The 23715-nt window shown below is 44.3% G+C and overlaps 1 protein-coding gene across 2 annotated transcripts in view; it reads left to right on the plus strand.

The window, feature by feature from the left end:
• The first annotated feature begins 237 nt into the window (after positions 1-237).
• LOC140206875 (uncharacterized) overlaps positions 238-23715 on the plus strand; it is a 67953-nt gene continuing 44475 nt past the window's right edge. Inside the window, exons 1-2 of one of the 2 annotated variants that reach the window (XM_072275138.1) lie at positions 238-362; positions 8078-8172. In XM_072275138.1, coding sequence (XP_072131239.1) covers positions 8163-8172 — 10 coding nt within the window. In that variant the 5' untranslated portion in view covers positions 238-362; positions 8078-8162. The remainder of the gene's footprint in view (positions 363-8077; positions 8173-23715) is intronic. The other variant, XM_072275139.1, reaches the window with a different exon arrangement.

Consider the following 23715-nt stretch of genomic DNA (forward strand, 5'->3'; position numbering starts at 1 on the left):
GGCGTCTGCAAGGCAGCCGCCGGAGCGTCCAGTAGCACAAGGGTATATTGAGACCAAATTTGAAACGTATTGTTTAGGTTTGAGGGGGTGCTAGTATTAAATGCCGAGCTGTCGTCGATAAAGAGCATCCCGATGTTTGTACCTTTGCTGTCCAGATGCTCCAGGGTTGAGTGAAGAGCCAGTGAAACGACAGCTACTGCAGCTCTGTTGCACCGAGAAGCAAACAGTCGCGGATATCATGCTGCGCATGCGCTGATCTCCGGCTGGGCGGCCGTTTCCCTCCGTCCTTCCGCATTCAGTGTTACCTCGGTCCGGAGTTTGGGGAAAGTTTTCGCCCGTCGAGAGAGGCTCCCGGCTCACCGGTGAGTATTTGCGCCTGTCGCGGAGTGTTGCTGGTCTGATATTCGGCAGTGTCCCCAGTTCAATTCACCGAACAGAAAAAAACACTCTAAAACGGATAAATTGTACTTTCCGGACGTAGCTCCACTTGTATGAGTTTCTGCCTTGTTGGCCCGTTCGGGCAAGTCAATCAGATACAGATCTGACACACGCTCACGTTTTGTACAGCCTGTGATTCCTGATTCTTACTCTTTATAGTGTTGCCGCCGCCCACTGCAATGGGAGGTTAACAGAAGCCAGATCCCGCCTCCCAAACTTACTGTAATTTAAAAAGTTCACCAGGGCCCTACACGACTTATCCGTCCCTGAATATCCTGCAAACAAGCCACCCCAGATCTACCCCATAAGACAGAGGACCAGAATTAGGCTATTTGGCCCATTGAGTCTGCTCTGCCATTACATCATGGCTGGTCAAATTTTCCTTCTCCCTGTATCCCTTCATGCCCAGACTAATCAAGAATCTATCAAACTCTGCCTTAAATACACATTAAGCCTTGGCCTCCACAGCTGCCTGAGGCAAAGCATTCCACAGATTCATCATCTCTGGGTAACGACATTCATCCTCATCTCCGCACTGAAAGGACGTCCCTCCATTCTGAGGCTGTGACCCCTGGTCTTAGACCCTCCCATAAAACGGTCCCGAGCACTGAATCAGCACTGAATAGCACTGGCATATGTTGTGGAACTTGTTGTTTTGTGTTACATCCGTTAACATTTTCTAGAGTCTGGTAACGTCCAGGATCGCATCAAACTCCTGATGAAATATAGCGGCTGTCATGCTATTTGTAATTGTATCCATATGTTAGGCCCTGCATAGATCTTCAAAGATGTTGACAAACTGAAACTTGAAGCTGCTGGCACCACCCTTCCACTGCTCTTCCCTCTACTTCCCCTTCCTGAAATCCACAATCAATTCCTTGGTCTTACTAATTTGAGTGCAAGTTTGTTGTTTTGTTACTGTTCGACCAGTTGATCTACCTCACAGCTGTACACCTCCTTATCACCATCTGAAATTCTGCCAACAATAGTTGTGCCATTGGCAAACTTCTGGTTGTCCTTTGAGCTGTGCCTAGCCACACAGACGGGTGGAGAGAGAGAGTAGAGCAGTAGGCTAAACACGTATCCTTGAGGTGCACCAGTGTTGACTGTCAGGAAGGAGGAGAAGCTACTTCTGATCCGCATAAACCATAGTCTCCCGATGAGGAAGTTAATAATCCAGTTTCAGAGAGAGGAACAGGGGCTCAGGTTTTTGGTGCTTGTCAATTAGAATGGAGTGTATGTTTGTGATGAACGTGAAACTGTAATCTTTAAAAAGCAGTCTGATGTAGGGTTTACTCTTGTAGTTCCATCTGGCCAACATCTCCCTCATCTTGAACCAAAGATGTTAATCTTAGGATCATTATCCTCCACTCATTCTGTTGACTACACATGGACACCTAGCAGGTGTGCTATGGTCACATTATATACAGATAGAGGTAAAATTTACCTCAGAGGACACTTTCCAGTCCTTGGAAAACTTGTGCCTGCTGTTGATATGTAATACGACTGTCCCACCAATGCATATGGCAAAAAAGACTTGATTACTCACAGGCAGAATAAACAGTTCTCATTGGCACTGAATCTATTAAGTGTTTTCACGACACTTGACAACAATGTGAATCCCTTTCAAAGGGCAGGTTACATTATTCCCCCATTGTGGAATGTGGAACTCTGCAGCAACATAATAGTCATAGTCATGGTCATACTTTATTGATCCCGGGGGAAATTGGTTTTCGTTACAGTTGCACCATAAATAATAAATAGTAATAAAACTATAAATAGTTAAATAATTTACATATTATTATACCAGTAAATTATGAAATAAGTCCAGGACCAGCCTATTGGCTCAGGGTGTCTGACCCTCCAAGGGAGGAGTTGTAAAGTTTGATGGCCACAGGCAGGAATGACTTCCTATGACACTCTGTGTTGCATCTCGGTGGAATGAGTCTCTGGCTGAATGTACTCCTGTGCCAGCCCAGTACATTATGTAGTGGATGGGAGACATTGTCCAAGATGGCATGCAACTTAGACAGCATCCTCTTTTCAGACACCACCATGAGAGAGTCCAATTCCATCCTCACAACATCACTGGTCTTACGAATGAGTTTGTTGATTCTGTTGTTGTCTGCTACCCTCAGCCTGCTGCCCCAGCACACAACAGCAAACATGATTGCACTGGCCACCACAGACTCGTAGAATATCCTCAGCATCGTCCGGCAGATGTTAAAGGACCTCAGTCTCCTCAGGAAATAGAGACGGCTCTGACCCTTCTTGTAGACAGCCTCAGAGTTCTTAGACCAGTCCAGTTTATTGTCAGTTCGTATCCCCAGGTATTTGTAATCCTCCACCATGTCCACACTGACCCCCTGGATGGAAACAGGGGTCACCGGTACCTTAGCTCTCCTCAGGTCTACCTCCAGCTCCTTAGTCTTTTTCATATTAAACTGCAGATAATTCTGCTCACGCCATGTGACAAAGTTTCCTACCGTAGCCCTGTACTCAACCTCATCTCCCTTGCTGATGCATCCAACTATGGCAGAGTCATCAGAAAACTTCTGAAGATGACAAGACTCTGTGCAGTAGTTGAAGTCCAAGGTGTAAATGGTGAAGAGAAAGGGAGACAAGACAGTCCCCTGTGGAGCCCCAGTGCTGCTGATCACTCTGTCAGACACACAGTGTTGCAAGCACACATACTGTGGTCTGCCAGTCAGGTAATCAAGAATTCATGACACCAGGGATAAAACCACCCTTTAACATCACCATCTGTACCCAGTGCTCTGTTGGTCAGTGTAAGACATGTAATGTGACATAAGGGTCCCTTGTCTTCAAGCCATTCTTTTATCTGCCCTCCTGATACCCAGTTTGGTACTTGATATGGATTAAGTTGTAATAAATTTGTGCCAATCATGGCGATTAAGCATGTAGACTATGTGGCACAAATCTCAGTCTTTTGTGTTTCCTTCGTAGTTGAGTCTATATGGTCAGTAACCAGGTTTGTTGTACCTTGAAGGGGCTTCACTGCATCCAGAGTTACCTGGGATACGTCATGAACAATCTGATTAGTCTGGTACTGATCTTGATAACCTTCTCCAGTAATACCGTATCCTGTATTTTCTACTGAAGGGACTGTATTTAGCTTTCTAATTCTACTATATTTAAGGTAGTAACAGTGAGTACCCCTGAGGCATAACCTGCTTCCAGTAATTCTAATCATCGCCGTTTCCTTCTATCAGGTTTAAACTCTCTCCTGCTTCATTGCCTTCCAAGAATGTGAGTGAATAACTGTCTCATTGTAGGCGAGCACCATTATTTTGGTTTGATTAAAATTTACCTGCAGGTGCTGGTATCTTGGTGCCAAAGTGACAAATTTGCTTGCATCTTCTAACACTAATCCCAACCCCTCTGTGTTACCCTGGGCTCTGGTATCATTTAAGTCACTTGAGGGTGTGGGGTGGTGGATGGTTGATTGTCTAGTAGTTTTGAAAAACCTGAAGGGTCCTGGGCCTTGAAAGTATAACTTATCCATGTCCTTTCATGCCCTTCCCATCTACTATCCTGGTGTACGATGTCCTCCTGTGAATATTTTATAATGATTGAAACGACAGTTGAAAAATGCTTGGTGTGACCACCTCAACACAAGCCTCTTATGTGAGTCGCTATCCAGCTCAACGTTCACATGAGTCTGCTCTCACCGTACTGTAACCTTACCATGGCTATCATTACCTGAAAGCTGTTCAGTAAGTGGGCCTAAAAGCTGATAATTATTATTTCCTCTGCGATACTTCATCTTGAGAATTTTATTTCAGATCTGTACATTTGCAACTTTTGGAATTTGGAAGGTTTTTGTCCACGCCCATCACACCATTCTCCCAAGCATAGCACATATTTGAGTCCTCTTTCTCTTTTGGTAGACCCATAAGCCTAACCTGTTGTTCCTTCTGCCTTCCGATCTCACCAGTCTGTGGCAGCCATTCCTGCCCATTTAGCACCTTGCTTTGCAAATCTCCTTCCAACTTCTCTATTTTTGTTTTGATTCAAATGGTCCCTGTAGATAATCTGCTGTCATATCATAATGTCCGTGCTATTCTCCAGTACCTGAAGGTTATCTGCAAGGAAGGCAGAAAATGTTAATATCCTTTACAACTGCATCTCATCCCTACAGTGTCAGGGCAGACTGAACAAATCATTTCGATTCGACCACCCAGCAACAGCTGGATAAATGTGTGTGTTAAAATGGTGGGGCAATTAATGGCAAACTGCTTTTTGAAACAACCTAGTATTTAAATTGGTAATTTGCATGACAAATACTATGATTGCATCATAACTATTTTTAAAGGAAATTCAAATGTAAAAATTACGATGTCTAAAGTCTTGAGCAACATATTTTATGTTCTGTAAAAAGAAGGCACTCTTGTGAGTAAAAACAACTTTTAGGATTGCTCCCCAAATATTCCAATCTTCCAAAATGTTAACTTAAAATTCCTAATTTAACTGTCTACCTATGGGCAATTTCCCTCTGAAATGAGAGGGTCTCATATCTGGAATAGAGATGCAGAAATTTCCGTTACCTTAATCTGGATTCTACATGGCCAGTGTGGAATCTGGGTCTCTATGTGACAGTTTTCATTGAAAAAACATAAAGTAACACTAAACGAAAACAAAGACAGGACAGAACAAAAATCCATGCTGGTAATTTTCTTCTTTCAATACCTTCGTAAGTAACTGCAAAGGTTAGAATGAACAGTTAATTCCCACTATGGAAAACTCCAACATTTCTTTTGGCACCATGTCAGTGCGCATCGGCATTCTTAGGTCCCATTGTTCCACCTCAGACCTCAGTCCCCTAACACAGACTGTGTAAGTTTTAGCCTGGCATGTCCTGTCAAAGTGCAGCACCTTGCAATTGTCTATGTTAAACTCCACTTGTTATTTTTCAAGCAACACACACAAAAAATGCTGGTGAACGCAGTAGGCTAGGCAGCATCTATGGGAATAGGTACAGTCGACGTTTCTGGCCGAGACCCTTCGTCAGGACGATCTGAAAGAAGAGATGGTAAGAGGTTTGAGAGGGGGAGGGGGAGATCCAAAATGATAGGAGAAGACAGGAAGGGAAGGGATAGAGCTAAGAGCTGGAAAGTTGATTGGCAAAACGGATACAAGGCTGGAGAAGGGAGAGGATCATGGGATGGGAGGCCTAGGGAACTTGGTAGTTCTACAGTCATTCTACCCCTCGGCCATTATGTTCTCTAATGAGTCAGTCTATAACCCGGGAAGTGAATATCCCCTTCAGTTAGATTGTTTGAGGCAACTTATTTTTTGTTCTTTTCTTACTTCTCTTCTAATGTTTATGTATCTGTGCATTTGTAATGCTACGGTGCCATTGCAATTTCCTTTGGGGTCAAAAAGTATTGATCTATCTGTCTTAGCCTCAGCTCCACTTTCCTACCTGTTCACAGTAACAATGGAATTGCAAAATAACTGTGAGGACATACTCCTCCCCAGGAAAGTGAAACGTATTCCATCACACACCTGACATGACTGATATGTAAGCAGCTAAAGAACTCTTACAAAAGGTGTCAAAAGATTAGTCTCATGTCTGGGGCTCTTCTTTCGTAGCTCATTCACTGGTGAAACTATGTGCTGTGTGCTGATTTCAATTATTGTATCACATTGCCAATTCATTAGCATGGGCAACATGCTATATTCTCAGTGAAGGTCCACAATTTATTTTTGAAACCTTGCATGTAAGACTGTAGATGGAAACGACAAGCACCATTGTGCATATTTGCACATGAAGCAGCTCCAAATTAAGTACTATGGTGCATATGTTTCCATAGCTGTGAGAATCTCACAAGTCGCAAGTTGTGTTTGAAACTTCGAACACAATTCACTCTCTTTTTCACTATTATAGATCCTAAAACATGAGAATGGAATAAAGCTGCTTTTTCTACAGACCTGTGAGTTGGTTTTTATCTGTTTGTTTCATTTATTGGTTCCATTCCCAGAGCACTCATCCTCCGCTGATTCTTTTATGAGAAATGCACGATTTGAGGAAAATTGCCAAGTATTGACCATTTTTATACATGGCTTTTCAACATTCAAGTTAGTCCAGTAAGCCTAGTAGGTTGTTAAGCAGAGGTATGGCTGATTAGCTCCGATGGAGAATCACAGAACCATCCAACAGTGCTTCTCCTTCAGTCCAAACTAGCAACTGCCAACAAATAATTTTCATTTATATACGCCAGGCCTCATTGAGTACTTTTCTACTAATTAAATTTTCAGTACATATGAACCTGCGATTAAGAAGAAGGGTAATTTAGATGGAAATTTTGTTCCTATTTGACAATGTATTGTAGCGATGGGTTATACCTGTACTTAGAATGAGCCAATGTCCTTCTAGGCAGGACTGGTAGAGCTTCTGAGGTCAATTTAAACTCGGTTGGTCAGGGGATGGGAAAGAGAGTGTTAGGTCAGATGGTGGAGCAGTTGATATAAAGGTCGATGCAATGTTCAGAGAATGATAGGCTGTGGAAAGGGTATCACTGGATGAGTTGAAATGTGTTTAATTCAGTACAATAAGTATTTAAAATAGGAATAATTTAGAACATGTTTCAGTCTGTGCATGATACATGCTATCACCATTACACAGACATGACTGTTAGATGGGCAGGATTGGATGTCTGATGTAGCAGGGTTTATTTGTTTCAAAGGCATATGGAGGGAGGTGAAAGGAGGACAAGTGGAATTGATATCCGTAGCTGCAGAAATGAAGGACATCGGGGGGGAGGGGCATATGGTGTGGATGAAAATCAGAGAAGTGGAAGAGAAATCACTCAGTGTATCCTATGGTCCCAGACCCCCCCCGCCCCACCACCACCACCACCACCACCACCACCAAAAAAGCCCACCAGAACAATGAGAAGCAGGTAAGTTGGCAGGTTTTGGAAAGATGCAAATATCACAGAGTCATTGTCTTTGTTGACTTCAATTTCCCTAATATTGGTTCCCATCTCCTGATTCAAAAATGTTAAATGGGGCACAATATGCTTGGTGTCCAGGAACGTTTCCTGACTTACTATGTGGTTGGGCCAGCTAGACGGTTTGCCATACTGTATCTAGTACAAGGTAATGAACCTGGTTCGGTGACAGAACTTTTCGCAGGTTTCCTTTTCGTAGATGGAGACCAGAACTAGGGAATTAGATTGAGGATGAGAGGGAAAGATTTAAAAGGAATATGAACAGCAATGTTCTTCATGCAGAGGCTGCTGATTATGTGGAGTGAGATGCCGCAGGGAGTGGCAGAAGCGGTTTGCACGAGTACATGGAGGGGCAGGGCATGAAGGGGTGTGGGCCCATCACAGGAAATTGGGACCATCGTGGTGGGCATCATCATCAGCATGGTCTCGTTGGGCCAAAGGGTCTGATTCCGTCGGGTATTGCTCTGTGACTCTATCATTGGGATGCGCTAGATATCACTGGACAGACACACAGACATGATGCAGTAACTGATGGAAATGGGGAAAGCTTGGTCCCTGGGCCAACCGCTACTCTGATATGGGGGATGGTGATACCATCATACTTTGTAAAGTAATCATACTCTCAATGACTGATTTGTCTGCTTGTTGTGTGCAATTCACAGAATCACCAGCAGGTGGAGGTTTCCTGTGCGGGGATAAAAGTGTAAGCAAGAAGACGACAATCAATAATCGTTGGTCAGAATCAGAATGGACACAGGTATAATCACTGGGATCTGTATAATTAAACGTATAATTATAAAAAAGGCCAGTGAAAGAGACATACACGGGTGCTAACGGGAACAGAGAGAAATGCCATCTAATGGGTTCATCAATCCTGTAAAGCGGCCTTGAGCACTGGAACAACCAAACAGGTACAGCACTGCAAATGGTCGAATTAGTCTTCTCCCCATGCAAAGCTTTATGAGGAAAGGGATCAGGAGGCCCTGAATCAGGCGGCTATGGATGAAATGCTGACAGCTTTATGACAACGGTTCTTGTAGGCGATGTAAGAGTCCAGGGAACAGACAGGATCTGTTTCACCAGTAGACTGTTTCTAAAGTGGTAGATTCCTCTACCTTGCAATTATAAAGGTAACATCGGATGATTGGCAGATTTCCAGGAGTTCACAAATGCGAGAGTCTAGTTTGTGTTCTGGAATGGCGTCAGTCAATTTCTCATCAGTTTTCGCTGTTGTTGCCCAGAGGAGATGAGGGAAGTTTCTGTAGTGTGTTTTCCTGGCTGACATGAAGGGGATAGTGAGAGGTGGTGTTGGATCAGGAGACAGCTCTTTGTAGATAAGTTGTATTTGCTGACCTTATGGTCTGTTCTGATGTGTTCTGTTATTCACTGATGAATGTTTGGCCTGAGGACCAAAGGTGAATTGGTTTCGTCAAAAAAATATTTCACGTTATTCGGTGAAATGGGACAGGACTCTGAAGTATATAGAGAAAACTAGTAGACAGTGTGTGAGGGAGGATAGGCAGGGGGCAGAGATCAGGAGTACTCAGACCAAAGATGTAGGGGACAAGGAAGAAAAAGATAACAAAGTTGTTTGCTACATTAAGGATAAAAAGAGAGTAAGAGGTGGAGAGTTTCTTAAATGCATCTATTTTAATGCTAGGAGCATTGTAAGAAAGGTGGATGAGCTTAGAGCATGGATCGATACCTGGAAATATGATGTTGTAGCTATTAGTGAAACCTGGTTGCAGGAGGGGTGTGATTGGCAACTAAATATCCCAGGATTTCATTGCTTCAATGATAGAATAGGAGGGGCAGGTGTTGCATTGCTTGTCAGAGAAAATATAACAGCGGTCCTCTGGCAGGATAGATTAGTGGACTCATCCAGGGAGGCTATTTGGGTGGAATTGAGGAATAGGAAAGGTGTAGTGACACTTATAGGGGTGTATTATAGACCACCTAATGGGGACCAAGAACTGGAGGAACAAACTTGTAAAGAGATAGCAGATATTTGTAGTAAGCATAAGGTTGTGATTGTGGGAGATTTTAATTTTCCACACATAGACTGGGAAGCCCATTCTGTAAAAGGGCTGGATGGTTTGGAGTTTGTCAAATGTGTGCAAGATAGTTTTTTGCAACAATACATAGAGGTAACAACTAGAGAAGGAGCAGTGTTGCATCTCCTCTTAGGCAATGAGATAGGGCAGGTGACGGAGGTATGTGTTGGGGGGCACTTTGGGTCCAGTGATCACAATACCATTAGTTTCAGTGTAATTATAGAGAAGGATAGGACTGGACCCAGGGTTGAGATTTTTGATTGGAGAAAAGCTAACTTTGAGGAGATGTGAAAGGATTTAGAAGGAGTGGATTGAGACAATTTGTTTTATGGGAAGGATGTAGTAGAGAAATGGAGGTCATTTAGAGGTGAAGTGTTGAGGGTACAGGATCGTTTTGTTCCTGTTAGGTTGAAATGAAAGGTTAAAAGTTTGAGAGAGCCATGGTTTTCAAGGGATATAGGAAACTGGGTTCGGAAGAAGAGAGGGATTTACAATAAATATAGGCAGCTTGGAGTTAATGAGGTGCTCGAGGAATATAAATAATGTGAAAAGAATCTTAAGAAAGAAATGAGAAAAGCTAAAAGAAGATACGAGGCAGCTTTAGCAAGTAAGGTGAAAATAAATCCAAAAGGTTTCTACAATTATATAAATAGCAAAAGGATAGTGAGGGATAAAATTGGTCCCTTAGAGAATCAGAGTGGATGGCTATGTGTGGAGCCAAAAGAGATGGGGGAGATTTTGAACAATTTCTTTTCTTCAGAATTCACTAAGGAGAAGGATATTGAATTGAGTAAGGTAAAGGAAACAAGATGGGTAGTTATGGAGTAAACTTAGCAATTATTGGCCTTTGAGTTTGACGTCAGTGGTGGGTAAATTGATGGAAGATATTCCTAGAGATGGTATATATAATTATCTGGATAGACAGGGTCTGATTAGGAACAGTCAACGTGGATTTGTGCATGGAAGGTCATGTTTGACAAACCTTATTGAATTTTTTGATGAGGTTACGAGGAAAGTTGACGAGGGTAAAGCTGTGGATGTTGTCCATGTGGACTTCAGTAAGGCCTTTGACAAGGTTCCACACGGAAGGTTAGTTAGGTAGGTTCAATCGTTAGGCATTAATATGGAAGTAGTAAAATGGATTCAGCAGTGGCTGGATGGGAGATGCCAGAGAGTAGTGGTGGATAACTGTGTGTCAGATTGGAGGACGGTGTGCAGCAGTGTGCCTCAGGGATCTGTACTGAGTCCAATGTTGGTTGTCATATACAAACATTTGTATATTAATGATCTGGATGATGGGGTGGAAAATTGGATTAGTATGTATGCAGATGATACTAAGATAGGTGGTGTTGTGGATAATGAAGTAGGTTTTCAAAGCTTGCAGAGAGATTTAGTTCAGTTAGAAGAGTGGGCTGAAAGATGGCAGATGGAGTTTAATACTGATAAATGTGAGGTGCTACACTTTGGTAGGACTAATCAAAATAGGACATACGTGGTAAATGGTAGGGCATTGAAGAATGCTGTAGAACAGAGGGATCTAGGAATAATGGTGCATAGTTCCCTGAAGGTGGAATCTCATGTGGATAGGCTGGTGAAGAAAGTTTTTGGTATGCTGACCTTTATTAATCAGAGCATTAAGTTTAGGAGTTAGGATGTAATGTTGAAATTGTACAACGCATTGGTAAGGCCAAATCTGGAGTATTGTGTACAGTTCTGGTCACTGAATTATAGGAAAGATGTCAACAAAATTGAGAGAGTACAGAGGAGGTTTACTAAAATGTTGCCTGGGTTTCATCTCCTAAGTTATAGAGAAAGTTTGAACAAGTTATGTCTTTATTCTTTGGAGTGTAGGAGGTTGAGAGGGGACTTGATAGAGGTGTTTAAAATTATGAGGGGGATTGATAGAGTTGACGTGGATAGGCTTTTTCCATTGAGAATGGGGGAGATTCAAACAAGAGGACATGAGTTGAGAGTTAAAGGGCAAAAGTTTAGGGGTAACATGACAGGGAACTTCTTTACTTAGAGAGTGGTAGCTTCCAGCAGAAGTGGTTGAGGCAGGTTTGATGTTGTCGTTTAAAGTTAAATTGGATAGAACCATCCTCACAACATCCACCCGATCTCGGCCTTTCAACATACGATGGGATTCAATGAAGTCGTCATTCATTTTAGTTTGAACAGACCCTGAGCCATCAAACATTCCTCGTACGATAAGCCATTAAGTACTACAATCATTTTCGTGAATGCCCTGTGAACCTTCTCCAAGGTCAGCACATCTTCTTTTAGGTAACGGACCCAAAACTGCTCAAATTACCACTTGTGGGACTACACGTGCCTTAAAATGGCTCGGCACGACAGCTTTTGCTTTTGTATTAGCCGTCTTGAAATGAATGCTAACATTGCATTTTCCTTCCTCCTCACGGATGGAACTTATAAACTAGCCTTCAGGGAATCCTGCTAGAAGACTTACAATTACCGTTGCAACTCGGAGTTCTGAACTTGAAAAGAAGCAATTCCAATACTGTCCCCTGAGAAACACCACCACATCACCAGCGGCCAATTGGAAAATACACCTTTGTTTCCACTCCTTGCCTCCTGCCAATCAGCCAATCGTTTTATGTTTGTATATTTCCTGTGATACCATGAGCTTTTATCTTGTTAAGCAGCCTCTCGATTGTGCAGCACCTTATCAATGGCCTCCTGCATATCTAAGTATCAAACATCTGCTGAATTTCATTTGTCTATCTTCTCAGTTATTTCCTCAAAAATGACAGGAGACTTGTCAGGCAGAGATATTTCCTAAAGGAAACCATGCTGGCTTTGGCCTACTTTACCATGTGCCTGCAAGTACACTGAAACATCATTCTTAGTAATGGATCCCAAGTCCCCAACCACTGAAGTCAGGTAAATGGTCTATAATTTCCTTCTTTTGTCCTCCCTCTCTTCTTAAGGAGTGGAGTGACTTCTGCAATTTTCTAGTCCTCGGACATCATTCCAAATTCTAGTGCTTCCTAAATAATCACTACAAATGTCTCCATAATGTCTTCAGCTGCCACTTTCATGAAATGGGGCATAGCCCATCTGTTCCAGGTGACCTATCTACCTTGTGTTGGGCACATGGCCAAGTCGTTAAGGTGTTCGTCTAGTTATCTCAAGGTCGCCAGTTCGAGCCTCATCTGTGGCAGTGTGTTTGTGCCCTTGAGTAAGGCACTTAATCACACATTGCTCTAGTCTGTGCAAGGAGTGGTGCCCCACACGGACATCCAGTCTGCGCCTTGTAAGGCATGAAAATGCCTGATGCAGGCCTCTCATGGTCTGAGTCGACGTTCCCTCCCCTCCCTATCTACCTTAAGGCTTTTCAACTACCCAACACCTTCTCATTAGTAATAGCAACTACAGTCAATCCTGCCTCGACACTGTACAATTTCGGGAAGACTGTGGTGTTTTCCACAGTGAAGACTGAAGCAAAATAATTATTAAGATTATCCGCCATTTCCTTGTTGCCATTATTACTTCTCCAGTGTCATATCCACTATTACCCCTCTTTCCTGAAGCTAATTGCCTTTGGCTGTCTAAGTGCCAACCATTTTGATTGCCTCCAGGAATGTATTATTATGTCTCGACTCTGTCCTGCCACTGGATCCAGATGGGAATTGTGAAGAGAGAGTGAGGCTGATGCTACGCAACTCTCCCTCACTTAAATCCAAATCAAGCACTAGTCTCGACACCATCATAATGATGTCGAGGTCCTCACCAACATCAACGATGGACGAACAACTATTATGTATGATGCAAATGGTAACGCAAGTCAAATGGTTGGATTGGACTACTTGTGAGTGAATGGGAATGTATAATTGGCTTGGATGTCAGTGCCTCATTACCAGGTTGTTACACATAACAGATAGAGCAGACATTCAAGTCAAAGACCAAAATGTTGCGAAAACATATTCCGGTGGCATAAGACAGAATATCGCAAAATGTTATACAAGTAAAGGATGCCGGACAAAGGTGGAACATTTAAAAAATCATCGGTGACAGAATTGATCAGAACTGAATTGACTTTACTTTTACATCCTTCACACACGAGGAGTAAAAATCTTCAAGTTACGTCTCTGTCTAAATGTGCAATATGCAATCATACTAATTTATAATAACTTATAATAAATAGAACAGTCAATGTAACATAGAATGTAACAACGTAACACTTAAATCAAGCTAATCAGTCTGATGGTCTGGTGGAAGAAGCTGCCCCGGACCCTGTTTGCCCTGGCTTTTATGCTGCGGTACCACTTCCCGGATGGCAGCAGCTGGAATAGATTATGGTTGTTGTGACTTGGGTTTTCAATGATCCTTCAGGCCCTTTTTTCACACCTGTCTTTGTAAATGTCCAGAATCATGGGAAGTTCACAACTACAGATGCACTGGGCTGTCTGCACCACTCTCTGCAGAATCCTGCAATTAAGGGAGTTAGAGTCCCCATAACAGGCATTTCAGGATGCTCTCAATTGTGCCCCTGTAGAAAGTTCTTAGGATTTAGGGGCGCAAACCAAACTTCTTCAACCGTCTGAGGTCAAAGAGGCGTTGTTGTTCCTTTTTCACTGGACAGCTGGTGTGTACAGACCACGTGAGATCTTTGGTGATGTGGAATCTGAGAAACTTGAGGCTGTTTACCCTCTCAATCACAGATCCATTGCTATTAATAGGGTTCAGCCCGTTTCCATTCCTCCTGTAATCCAACATCAGCACCTTTGTTTTTCGCTTTTTTGCAACATTAAGGGAAAGGTTGTTTTCTTGACAACACTGTGTCAGAGGGATGACTTCTTCCCTGTAGGCCACCTCGTTATTGTTTGAGATAAGACGAATCAATGTAGTGTCATCGGCAAATTTAATTAGCAGATTAGAGCTATGGGGGCGACACAGTCATGGGTACACAGAGAATAAGGGCTGATTTATACTTCTGTGTCAATGCGTCGCCGCAAAGCTGATGCAGAACCCTACACGAGAGTTTGTGTTGCTGCGACGCGCACCTCTCCCAAAATGTAACCACGTGTCATGGCAATGCAGAACGCAAGCTGTGATTGGTCCGCTTGGTAGCATCGCATTTCATCCTACGCTGCAATAGGTTCCCATTGGGTGACTGAAGGGCAGGGAAGGAACTCTGGCTGCAATGCTTTCCATAAAGCTTTACAGACCTCCGAAATTATGGAGGACACATTTCGCATGAAAAAAGACGCTCACGTCTTGTTTACCCCGAGACTACTATGAAGCCTTGCGCGGGCAGGTGAGTGCGCATGCGTGAAGTGCGCGAATTGCAGAGCGACGCAGACACACCAACGCACAAGTATAAATGCTCACAACACTCGTAGGCCACTTGCGTAGGTTACGGCGCGCAGTTAACGCAGAAGTATAAACCAGGCTTAAAGGAGCGGACTTAGTACACAGCCCTGAGGGGCTCCTGTGTGGAGAGTCAGAGGGATGGAGGTGGGGGAGCCCACTCTTACCACCTGTCAGCGATCTGACAGGAAGTCCGGGATCCAGATGCACAAGGCAGGGACAAGGCCGAGGTCTCTGAGCTTCCTGTCGAGCCTGGAGGAAATTATGGTGTTGAATGCAGAACTGTAGTCCAAGAACAGCATTCTCACATAAGCATCCTTCTTCTCCAGATGTGTAAGGACGGTATGTAGAACAGTGGCTATTGTGTTGTTGGTCAATCAGTTGTGTTGGCAGGCGAATTGCCTGGGGTGCATTTTAGGTGGTAGGGTTAGTGCAGTTGCAGTCCTCTTAGAGCATTGCGGTGAGTGCGACAGGACGCCAGTCGTTCAGACATCTTACCTTGGTCTTTTTTGGTACAGTGTCAATGGTGGATAATTTGACACAGGAGGGCACTCTACACTAGGAGAGGGAGAGATTAAAAATGTCTGTAAACATACCTGCCAGCTGTACTGCGCACATCTTAACTATTGGCCTTGGGATGCCTTCTGATCCCGCAGCCTTGCGACTGTCCACTCGTTGGAACCATCTGCGTACCAGAGCCTCGGAGATGACCGGGTTGCAGTTTGTAGCCGTGGCTTTCCTGGGAGGCTCAGAGTTAGTGACATCGAACTGAGTGTAAAAGCGACTGAGCTCATCTGGGAGAGAGGCTGCACCACTGCGTTTGGCTTTGAGGTCTGCGATGGTGTGCAACACTCGCCACAAGTCACATGTGCTATTCAGAGAGACTCATGACTCGGTCTTGTCCCTGTGTGTGGTTTCCCAGCCTTGATGGCTTTGCACAGTTTGTAGCTGCTTTTCTTGATCTCCTGCTGATTATTGGCAAGGTAAGGTCTGTGTCGCGCAGTAAATCCTGCTCGCAAGGAACTATTGATCCAGGGTTTCTGGTTTTGAAGGCCCTAACTGGCTTCTGGGGGACAACATCATCGATGCATTTCCCGATGAAGCACGTGACTCTATCCCTAATCTCGAAGAGATCTTCATAAGACCATAAGACAAAGGAGCAGAAGTCGGCCATTCGGCCCATCGAGTCTGCTCCGCCATTTTATCATGAGCTGGTCCATTCTCCCATTTAGTCCCACTCCCCTGCCTACTCACCATAACCTTCGATGCCCTGGCTACGCAGATACCTATCAATCTCTGCCTTAAATACACCCAATGACTTGGCCTCCACTGCTGTCTGTGGCAACAAATTCCATAGATTCACCACCCTCTGACTAAAAAAATTTCTAAGCATTTCTGTTCTGAATGGGCGCCCTTCAACCCTTAAGTCATGCCCTCTCGTACTAGAATTCCAATGACATTCCAATGTTCGTCATGGAAGCAATCCTGCAGCATGGAGACCGATTGGTCGGACCAACAGTGGACATCTTGTATCAGTTTCTGCCTGTACGTCAGGAGAAACAGGATCAAACAGTGATCTGATTTTCCAAAAGCTGGGCGTAGGAGAGCTTTGTAAGCGTTGCGGAAGGGAGAGTAGCAGCAGTCGAGTGTGCTATCTCCCCGAGTGCTCACCCAGATGTACTGACAAAACTTTGGAGAGAGTTCCGTCAGCGACGCTCGATTAAAATCACCGGCGATGATGAAGGCAGCCTCTGGGTGTGCAGTCTCCAGCATGTTGATGGTCTTGTACAGTTCCTTAAGAGCTAGGTCAGCATCAGCCTGCGGTGGAATGTACACTGCTGTGATGATAACAGCCGTGAACTGCCTGGGCAGCCAGTAGGGGCTACACAGTGGCGCCAGTTATTCCAGGTCGGGAGAACAAAAGAATTTGAGGGCATGCACATTCCGGGGATCGCTGTAAGCACTTTTGACCATGAAGTATATCCTTCCTCCATTACTCGTCCCAGAGAGGTTTTTTGACTATCTGCCCAGAACAGGGAGAACCCAAAGGGTTCGATAGCGAGGTCTGGTATTTCCATCATCAGCCAGGTCTCCACGAGCCACAAAATGTTACATACCTTTGTTTCCCACTGGTAGAAGATTCTGGCTGTCAGTTCACACAGCTTGTTGTTCAAGGGTATGCGAGGGAGCCTTGGCCGATTAGCACGCAGTCTCAGCCACACCAGGATGCCATCCCTTCTCCCTTGCCTCCGGCGCTTGTTCCGATGCCGTGGCGTTGTCAAGATGAGTCTCCCATGGATCGCGCGAGCAGGGGATCCCAGTGTAGGAAAGGCGGCACCTAGTGGGTAAGTGCCATCTTTCCGATGTACAGAAGTGTCAGTCCATTGTATGTGATGTGACTATCAGCTACTTGAACAGAAAATGCGAAGAAAATTGTAGAAGTTAGTAGTATACTGAAGATTTGGAACAGAGCTCTCAACACGGCCACCGTACGCAGCGTCATCTTTTTGCATCTAATTTTTTAAATCCATCTTGAACAATCGGTCTCCAACCAGATCGCATGCTACGTTTTTTCTTTTCATCTCCCGCTGAACCAAAACCAATCTTATTGTTCCTAATGAAAAAAACCTCCTGCTAATTGATGGCACACATTCAACATCATCCCTTATCTTCAACAATAACCGAAGGAGGCTAAAAGCAAAACAGTCCCCTCCTACAGAACTACCAGACGAAACACCTGCAGTATAACAGCAAAGACGTGAACCAGGGCATTACACATTCATCACAGGAATAAAATGAACGTAATCATTGGAGAATGCATAACCGCATACAACTAAATCTCACTTAACAACGACTCGTGGAGTGATGATCGGCAAGGTCATGGGGACATTTTTTGGAACCACATTCACACAGTATTCCCCACTGCCAGACATGTTCACTGGCTTCAGCAGCAACAACCTATTGAAGATGATTAACTCAGCCCGCAATGTTTATGCATTATCAATAGACACGGTGTTTACTGATCCACTGGGCAATTGTTTCCCATTAAAATTCAGTTTTCCACTGCTGAGTTCGGCTGCACAGAAAGGAAAACATTTCCCCGCCAGTGACATTTATCTGGTTCTGCTCTATGTGGATGAGACTCACCTGAGGAAGAGCAGATATAGATAGACTACAGAACTGTACTTAGCTCAATAACTGCAGATCCTTAGGGACTGTTTGGCTCAATAAGATTGTATCTTGTAACCGACTCTTCTTTCCTACAACCACCCGCTGCACTGTTTGATTTCCTGACTATCTGAGAGAGTGTCGTTCACCCGCAGGTAGGAAGAGACAAAGAACAAGCACTGAGAAATCATCCCAACAGCAGGGCCTATCTCTGTTACACTCGGAGACTGAGCCGTAGATATTGGTCTTCGGTTCAAATGATTGGATTATGGCGTCATAAATGGCAGAGCCAATTGAATCAGCCCCAATCAAAGGACAAATACTCTTTGAATATTTAGTTCAAATGTTGTTAACTGTTCTGCAGTTATCTGCCAGTGTGCTCAAATAGATTATTATCTGTTTGAAGTATATATCAGTCGAAGCAAGCAGCTGAGAAGAAGGGAGTGAGGAAATCAAGTAGAAAAAGTTTTTTTTTAAACACTGCTCGGGGAGAAGGGTCTGCACTGCGCAGGCGCGTGACGTAGTGCGCCAGGGTTTAAAAACAGACCACCATATACAGCGACCATCGTTGTAGCGGCCATCGTCAGAGTGGACTGAGTCAGAGTGGGACGGCTTTGGCTCAACAGGCTTTGGCGAGAACGGGCAGAGGCCAGGGTAGGTTCCCATTAGTTTTTTTGTTCAGATTGTCTAGCGTAGAGAGAATGCCAGGCAGGATGTTGGAATGCTCCTCTTGCAGGATGTGGGAAGTCACGGAGCCCTCCGGTGTCCCTGACAACGACACCTGCAAGAAGTGCATCCAGCTGCAGCTCCTGACAAACCGAGTTAGGGAACTGGAGCAGGAGCTGGAGGACCTGCGGATCATTCGAGAGAATGAGGAGATTATAGATAGCAGCTACAGGGAGGTAGTTACGCCAAAGGAGCAGAGGACAGGTAATTGGGTTACCGCAAGGCGAGGGAAGAGGAAAAGGCAGGCAGAGCAGGGTTCCCCTTTGGCCATTCCCCTCAACAACAAGTATACCGCATTGGATACTGTTGGAGGGGATGAGTTACCTGGGACAAGCTGCAGTAGCTGGATCTCTGGCACTGAGTCTGGCTCTGCAGTGCAGAAGGGAGGGTGGAAAAAGAGGAGAGCGGTAGTGATAGGGGATTCGATAGTTAGAGATACAGATAGGAGGTTCTGTGGTCGTGACAGAGAATCCAGGATGGTTTGTTGCCTCCCGGGTGCCAGGGTCGAGGATGTCTCTGATTGATTGCATGACATTCTGAAGTGGGAGGGTGATCAGCCAGATGTCGTGGTGCACATTGGTACCAATGACATAGCAAGGAAGAGTGAGGAGGTCCTGGAGAGTGAGTATAGAGAGCTTGGTAGGAAGTTGAAAAGCAGGACCTCAAGGGTGGTAATCTCAGGATTGCTACCTGTGCCAGGTGCCAGTGAGGGTAGGAATAAGATGCTCTGGAGGAGGAACAAGTGGCTGAGGAACTGGTGTAGGGGGCAGGGTTTCAGATTTCAGGATCATTGGGATCTCTTCTGGGGCAGGTTGGACCTGTACAAGGGAGACGGGTTACACTTGAACTACAGGGGGACCAAGATCCTTTCAGGGAGGTTTGTTAGTGCTATTGGGGAGGCTTTAAACTAGATTTGTAGGGGGATGGGGAGGTTTTAAACTAGATTTGCAGGGGGATGGGAACCAGAGTGCCAGAGCTGACAGTGAGGCTGGGGTGAAAATAAATGATGTTAAAAGTTCAAGCAAAGCCGCAAATAGAAAGGTTGTGAGTGGTGGTAAAAATCTTCTGAGGTGTATATATTTCAATGCTAGGAGTATTGCGGGGAAGGCGGACGAGTTGAGGGTGTGGATTGACATGTGGAATTATGACGTTATAACAATTAGTGAAACTTGGCTACAGGAGGGGCAGGACTGGCAGCTTAATATTCCAGGGTTCCGATGTTTCAGATGTGATCGAGGCAGAGGACTGAAAGGTGGGGGAGTAGCATTGCTTGTTAGGGAAAATATTACAGCAGTGCTCAGGCAGGACAGATTAGAGGGCTTGTCCACTGAGTCCTTATGGTGGAGCTGAGAAACAGGAAAGGTATGGCCACATTAGTGGGATTGTATTACAGACCACCCATAGTCAACGAGACTTGGAAGAGCAAATCTGCAGAGAGATAGCAGGCAACTGCAGGAAACATAAAGTTGTGGTGGTAGGGGATTTTAATTTTCCATATATTGATTGGGACTCCCATACTGTTAGGGGTCTAGATGGTTTAGAGTTTGTAAAATGTGTTCAGGAAAGTTTTCTAAATCAATATATAGAGGGACCAACTAGAGGGGATGCAATATTGGATCTCCTGTTAGGAAACGAGTTAGGACAAGTGACAAAAGTCTGTGTAGGGGAGCACTTTGGTTCCAGTGATCATAAGACCATTAGTTTCAACTTGATCATGGACAAGGATAGATCTGGTCCTAGGGTTGAGGTTCTGAACTGGAAGAAGGCCAAATTTGAAGAAATGAGAAAGGATCTAAAAAGCGTGGATCGAGACAGGTTGTTCTCTGGCAAGGATGTGATCGGTAAGTGGGAAGCCTTCAAAGGAGAAATTTTGAGAGTGCAGAGCTTGTATGTTCCTGTCAAGATTAAAGGCAAAGTGAATAGGAATAAGGAACCTTGGTTCTCAAGGGATATTGCAACTCTGATAAAGAAGAAGAGAGAGTTGTATGACATGTATTGGAAACAGGGAGCAAATAAGGTGCTTGAGGAGTATAAAAAGTGCAAGAAAATACTTAAGAAGAAAATCAGGAAGGCTAAAAGAAGACATGAGGTTGCCTTGGCAGTCAAAGTGAAGGATAATCCAAAGTGTTTTTACAGGTATATTAAGAGTAAAAGGATGGTAAGGTATAAAATTGGTCCTCTTGAAGATCAGAGTAGTCGGCTATGTGCGGAACCAAAAGAAATGGGGGAGATCTTAAATGGGTTTATTGCGTCTGTATTTATGAAGGAAACTGGCATGAAGTCTATGGAATTAAGGGAAACAAGTAGTGAGATCATGGAAACTGTACAGATTGAAAAGGAGGAGGTGCTTGCTATCTTGAGGAAAATTAAAGTGAATAAATCCCCAGGACCTGACAGGGTGTTCCCTCGGACCTTGAAGGAGACTGGTGTTGAAATTGCGGGGGCCCTAGCAGAAATATTTAAAATGTCAGAGTCTACGGGTGAGGTGCCGAAGGATTGGAGAGTGGCTCACGTTGTTCCGTTGTTTAAAAAAGGATCGAAAAGTAATCCAGGAGATTATAGGCCGGTAAATTTGAAGTTGGTAGTGGGTAAGTTATTGAAGGGAGTACTAAGAGACAGAATCTACAAGCACCTGGATAGACAGGGACTTATTAGGGAGAGTCAGCATGGCTTTGTGCGTGGTAGGCCATGTTTGACCAATATATTGGAGTTTTTCGAGGAGGATACCAGGAAAGTGGATGAAGGGAAGGCAGTGGATGTTGTCTACATGGACTTCAGTAAGGCATTTGACAAGGTCCCGCATGGGAGGTTAGTTAGGAAAATTCAGTCCCTAGGTATATATGGAGAGGTGGTAAATTGGATTAGACATTGGCTCGATGGAAGAAGCCAAAGAGTGGTGGTAGAGAATTGCTTCTCCGAGTGGAGGCTTGTGACTTGTGGTGTGCCACAGGGATCATTGCTGGGTCCATTGTTATTTGTCATCTATATCAATGATCTGGATGATAATGTGGAAAATTGGATCAGCAAATTTGCTGATGATACACAGATTGGAGGTGTAGTAGACAGTGAGGAAGGTTTTCAGAGCCTGCAGAGGGACTTGGACCAGCTGGAAAAATGGGCTGAAAAATGGCAGATGGAGTTTAATACAGACAAGTGTGAGGTATTGCGCTTTGGAAGGACAAACCAAGGTAGAACATACAGGGTTAATGGTAAGGCATTGAGGAGTGCAGTGGAACAGAGGGATCTGGGAATACAGATGCAAAATTCCCTAAAAGTGGCGTCACAGGTAGATAGGGTCATAAAGAGAGCTTTTGGTACATTGGCCTTTATTAATCAAAGTATTGAGTGTAAGAGTGGAATGTTATGATGAGGTTGTATAAGGCATTGGTGAGGCCGAATCTGGAGTATCGTGTTCAGTTTTGGTCACCAAATTACAGGAAGGATATAAGTAAGGTTGAAATAGTGCAGAGAAGGCTTACAGGGATGTTGCCAGGACTTGAGAAACTCAGTTACAGAGAAAGGTTGAATAGGTTAGGACTTTATTCCCTGGAGCATAGAAGAATGAGGGGAGATTTGATAGAGGTATATAAAACTATGATGGGTATAGATAGAGTGAATGCAAGCAGGCTTTTTCCACTGAGGCAAGGGGAGAGAAAAAACAGAGGACATGGGCTAAGGGTGAGGGGGGAAGTTTAAAGGGAACATTAGGGGGGGCTTCTTCACACAGAGAGTGGTGGGAGTATGGAATGAGCTGCCAGATGAGGTGGCAAATGCGGGTTCTTTTTTAACATTTAAGAATATATTGGACAGATACATGGATGGGAGGTGTATGGAGGGATATGGTCCATATCAGGTCAGCAGGACTAGGCAGAAAATGGTTTGGCACAGCCAAGAAGGGCCAAAAGTCCTGTTTTTGTGCTGTAGTTTTTCTATGGTTTCTATGGTTTTCTATCTCAAACTGAATGTTCCTCACCAGCCGGTGTGAAGAGATGAAGAACAAGAGCTCCATCACTGCCACACCGAGAGAATGCTCCTGTCTCTGTTACACTTGGAGACTGAGGTGCATTTTCTGGTCTCTGTGCCAGTTCACTAGTGTCTGTCATCTGAAAAGCCAGACTGAATGGATCGTCGAGTGAGAAGGTGGAGAAGGAAATAACCCAAAACACAGAAGTAGCAGAAGGCCTTTCAGCCCTAACTCTCCTTCTGTCATGCTTTACCAGCTCATGTGACATTTTCCTCAGGGGGTGGGGTGCGGGACACACTCCAGTCCTCATTGAGGTGGTGGAAGTGGTGAGCAGGTTCAACCAATCTGCTTGGCCTCGCATATTTATACATTCACATCAGCGGGTGTACTTGCTTAGGAGATTAAAGAGGAGACTGGAAAATGTCGACAGATCTGAACAGCATTCCAGCTGGTTTCAACACCGGCTAGTATACAGGCTCCAAAGCACAGGATCGACAGAGATTGCAGAAGGTTGTAGACACAATCACTTCTACCACATATCTCACCATCATAGTCATAGCACTGTTACGTACCCTGTAACAGATTAAAGAACCAGCAGAAATGGAAAACACCTTGGAGTCTGGTATTGCTGTTAACTAATGCTATTTTATTGGTAACTACGCAATACAGTAATATAAATTCAGATAAATCAAACAGGTTAGCAAAGTTCATGCATATATAAGTGTGGAAATATAAAAACCAAGCTTCTTCAAGCCTAGGGAGTAAATGGATACAGTCTTACGACGATGGGTAAATGAAATCAGTTCAGTTCGTGGTATTGAGTTCAGTAATGATGGAGAGAGAGAGAGGTGTCGTGGTTGTCTGAGTAAGCCGATGCCATCGATCCTTCCTGTTGTCCTCCGAAACTTCCAAGTTAGCCAAACTTGACCAACTTAAGAGCACCGTCTTCGAGTGATAGTCTACCAATCCAGGCAAAGGTTAGACACACTGGTAGACTCCACAGGGTCTCTCTTTCACGCACTAATAATCACAGATCGATCCCTCACGATCGATCCTC

This window comes from Mobula birostris, chromosome 13, assembly GCF_030028105.1.
Source record: "Mobula birostris isolate sMobBir1 chromosome 13, sMobBir1.hap1, whole genome shotgun sequence".
Taxonomy (NCBI): domain Eukaryota; kingdom Metazoa; phylum Chordata; class Chondrichthyes; order Myliobatiformes; family Myliobatidae; genus Mobula; species Mobula birostris.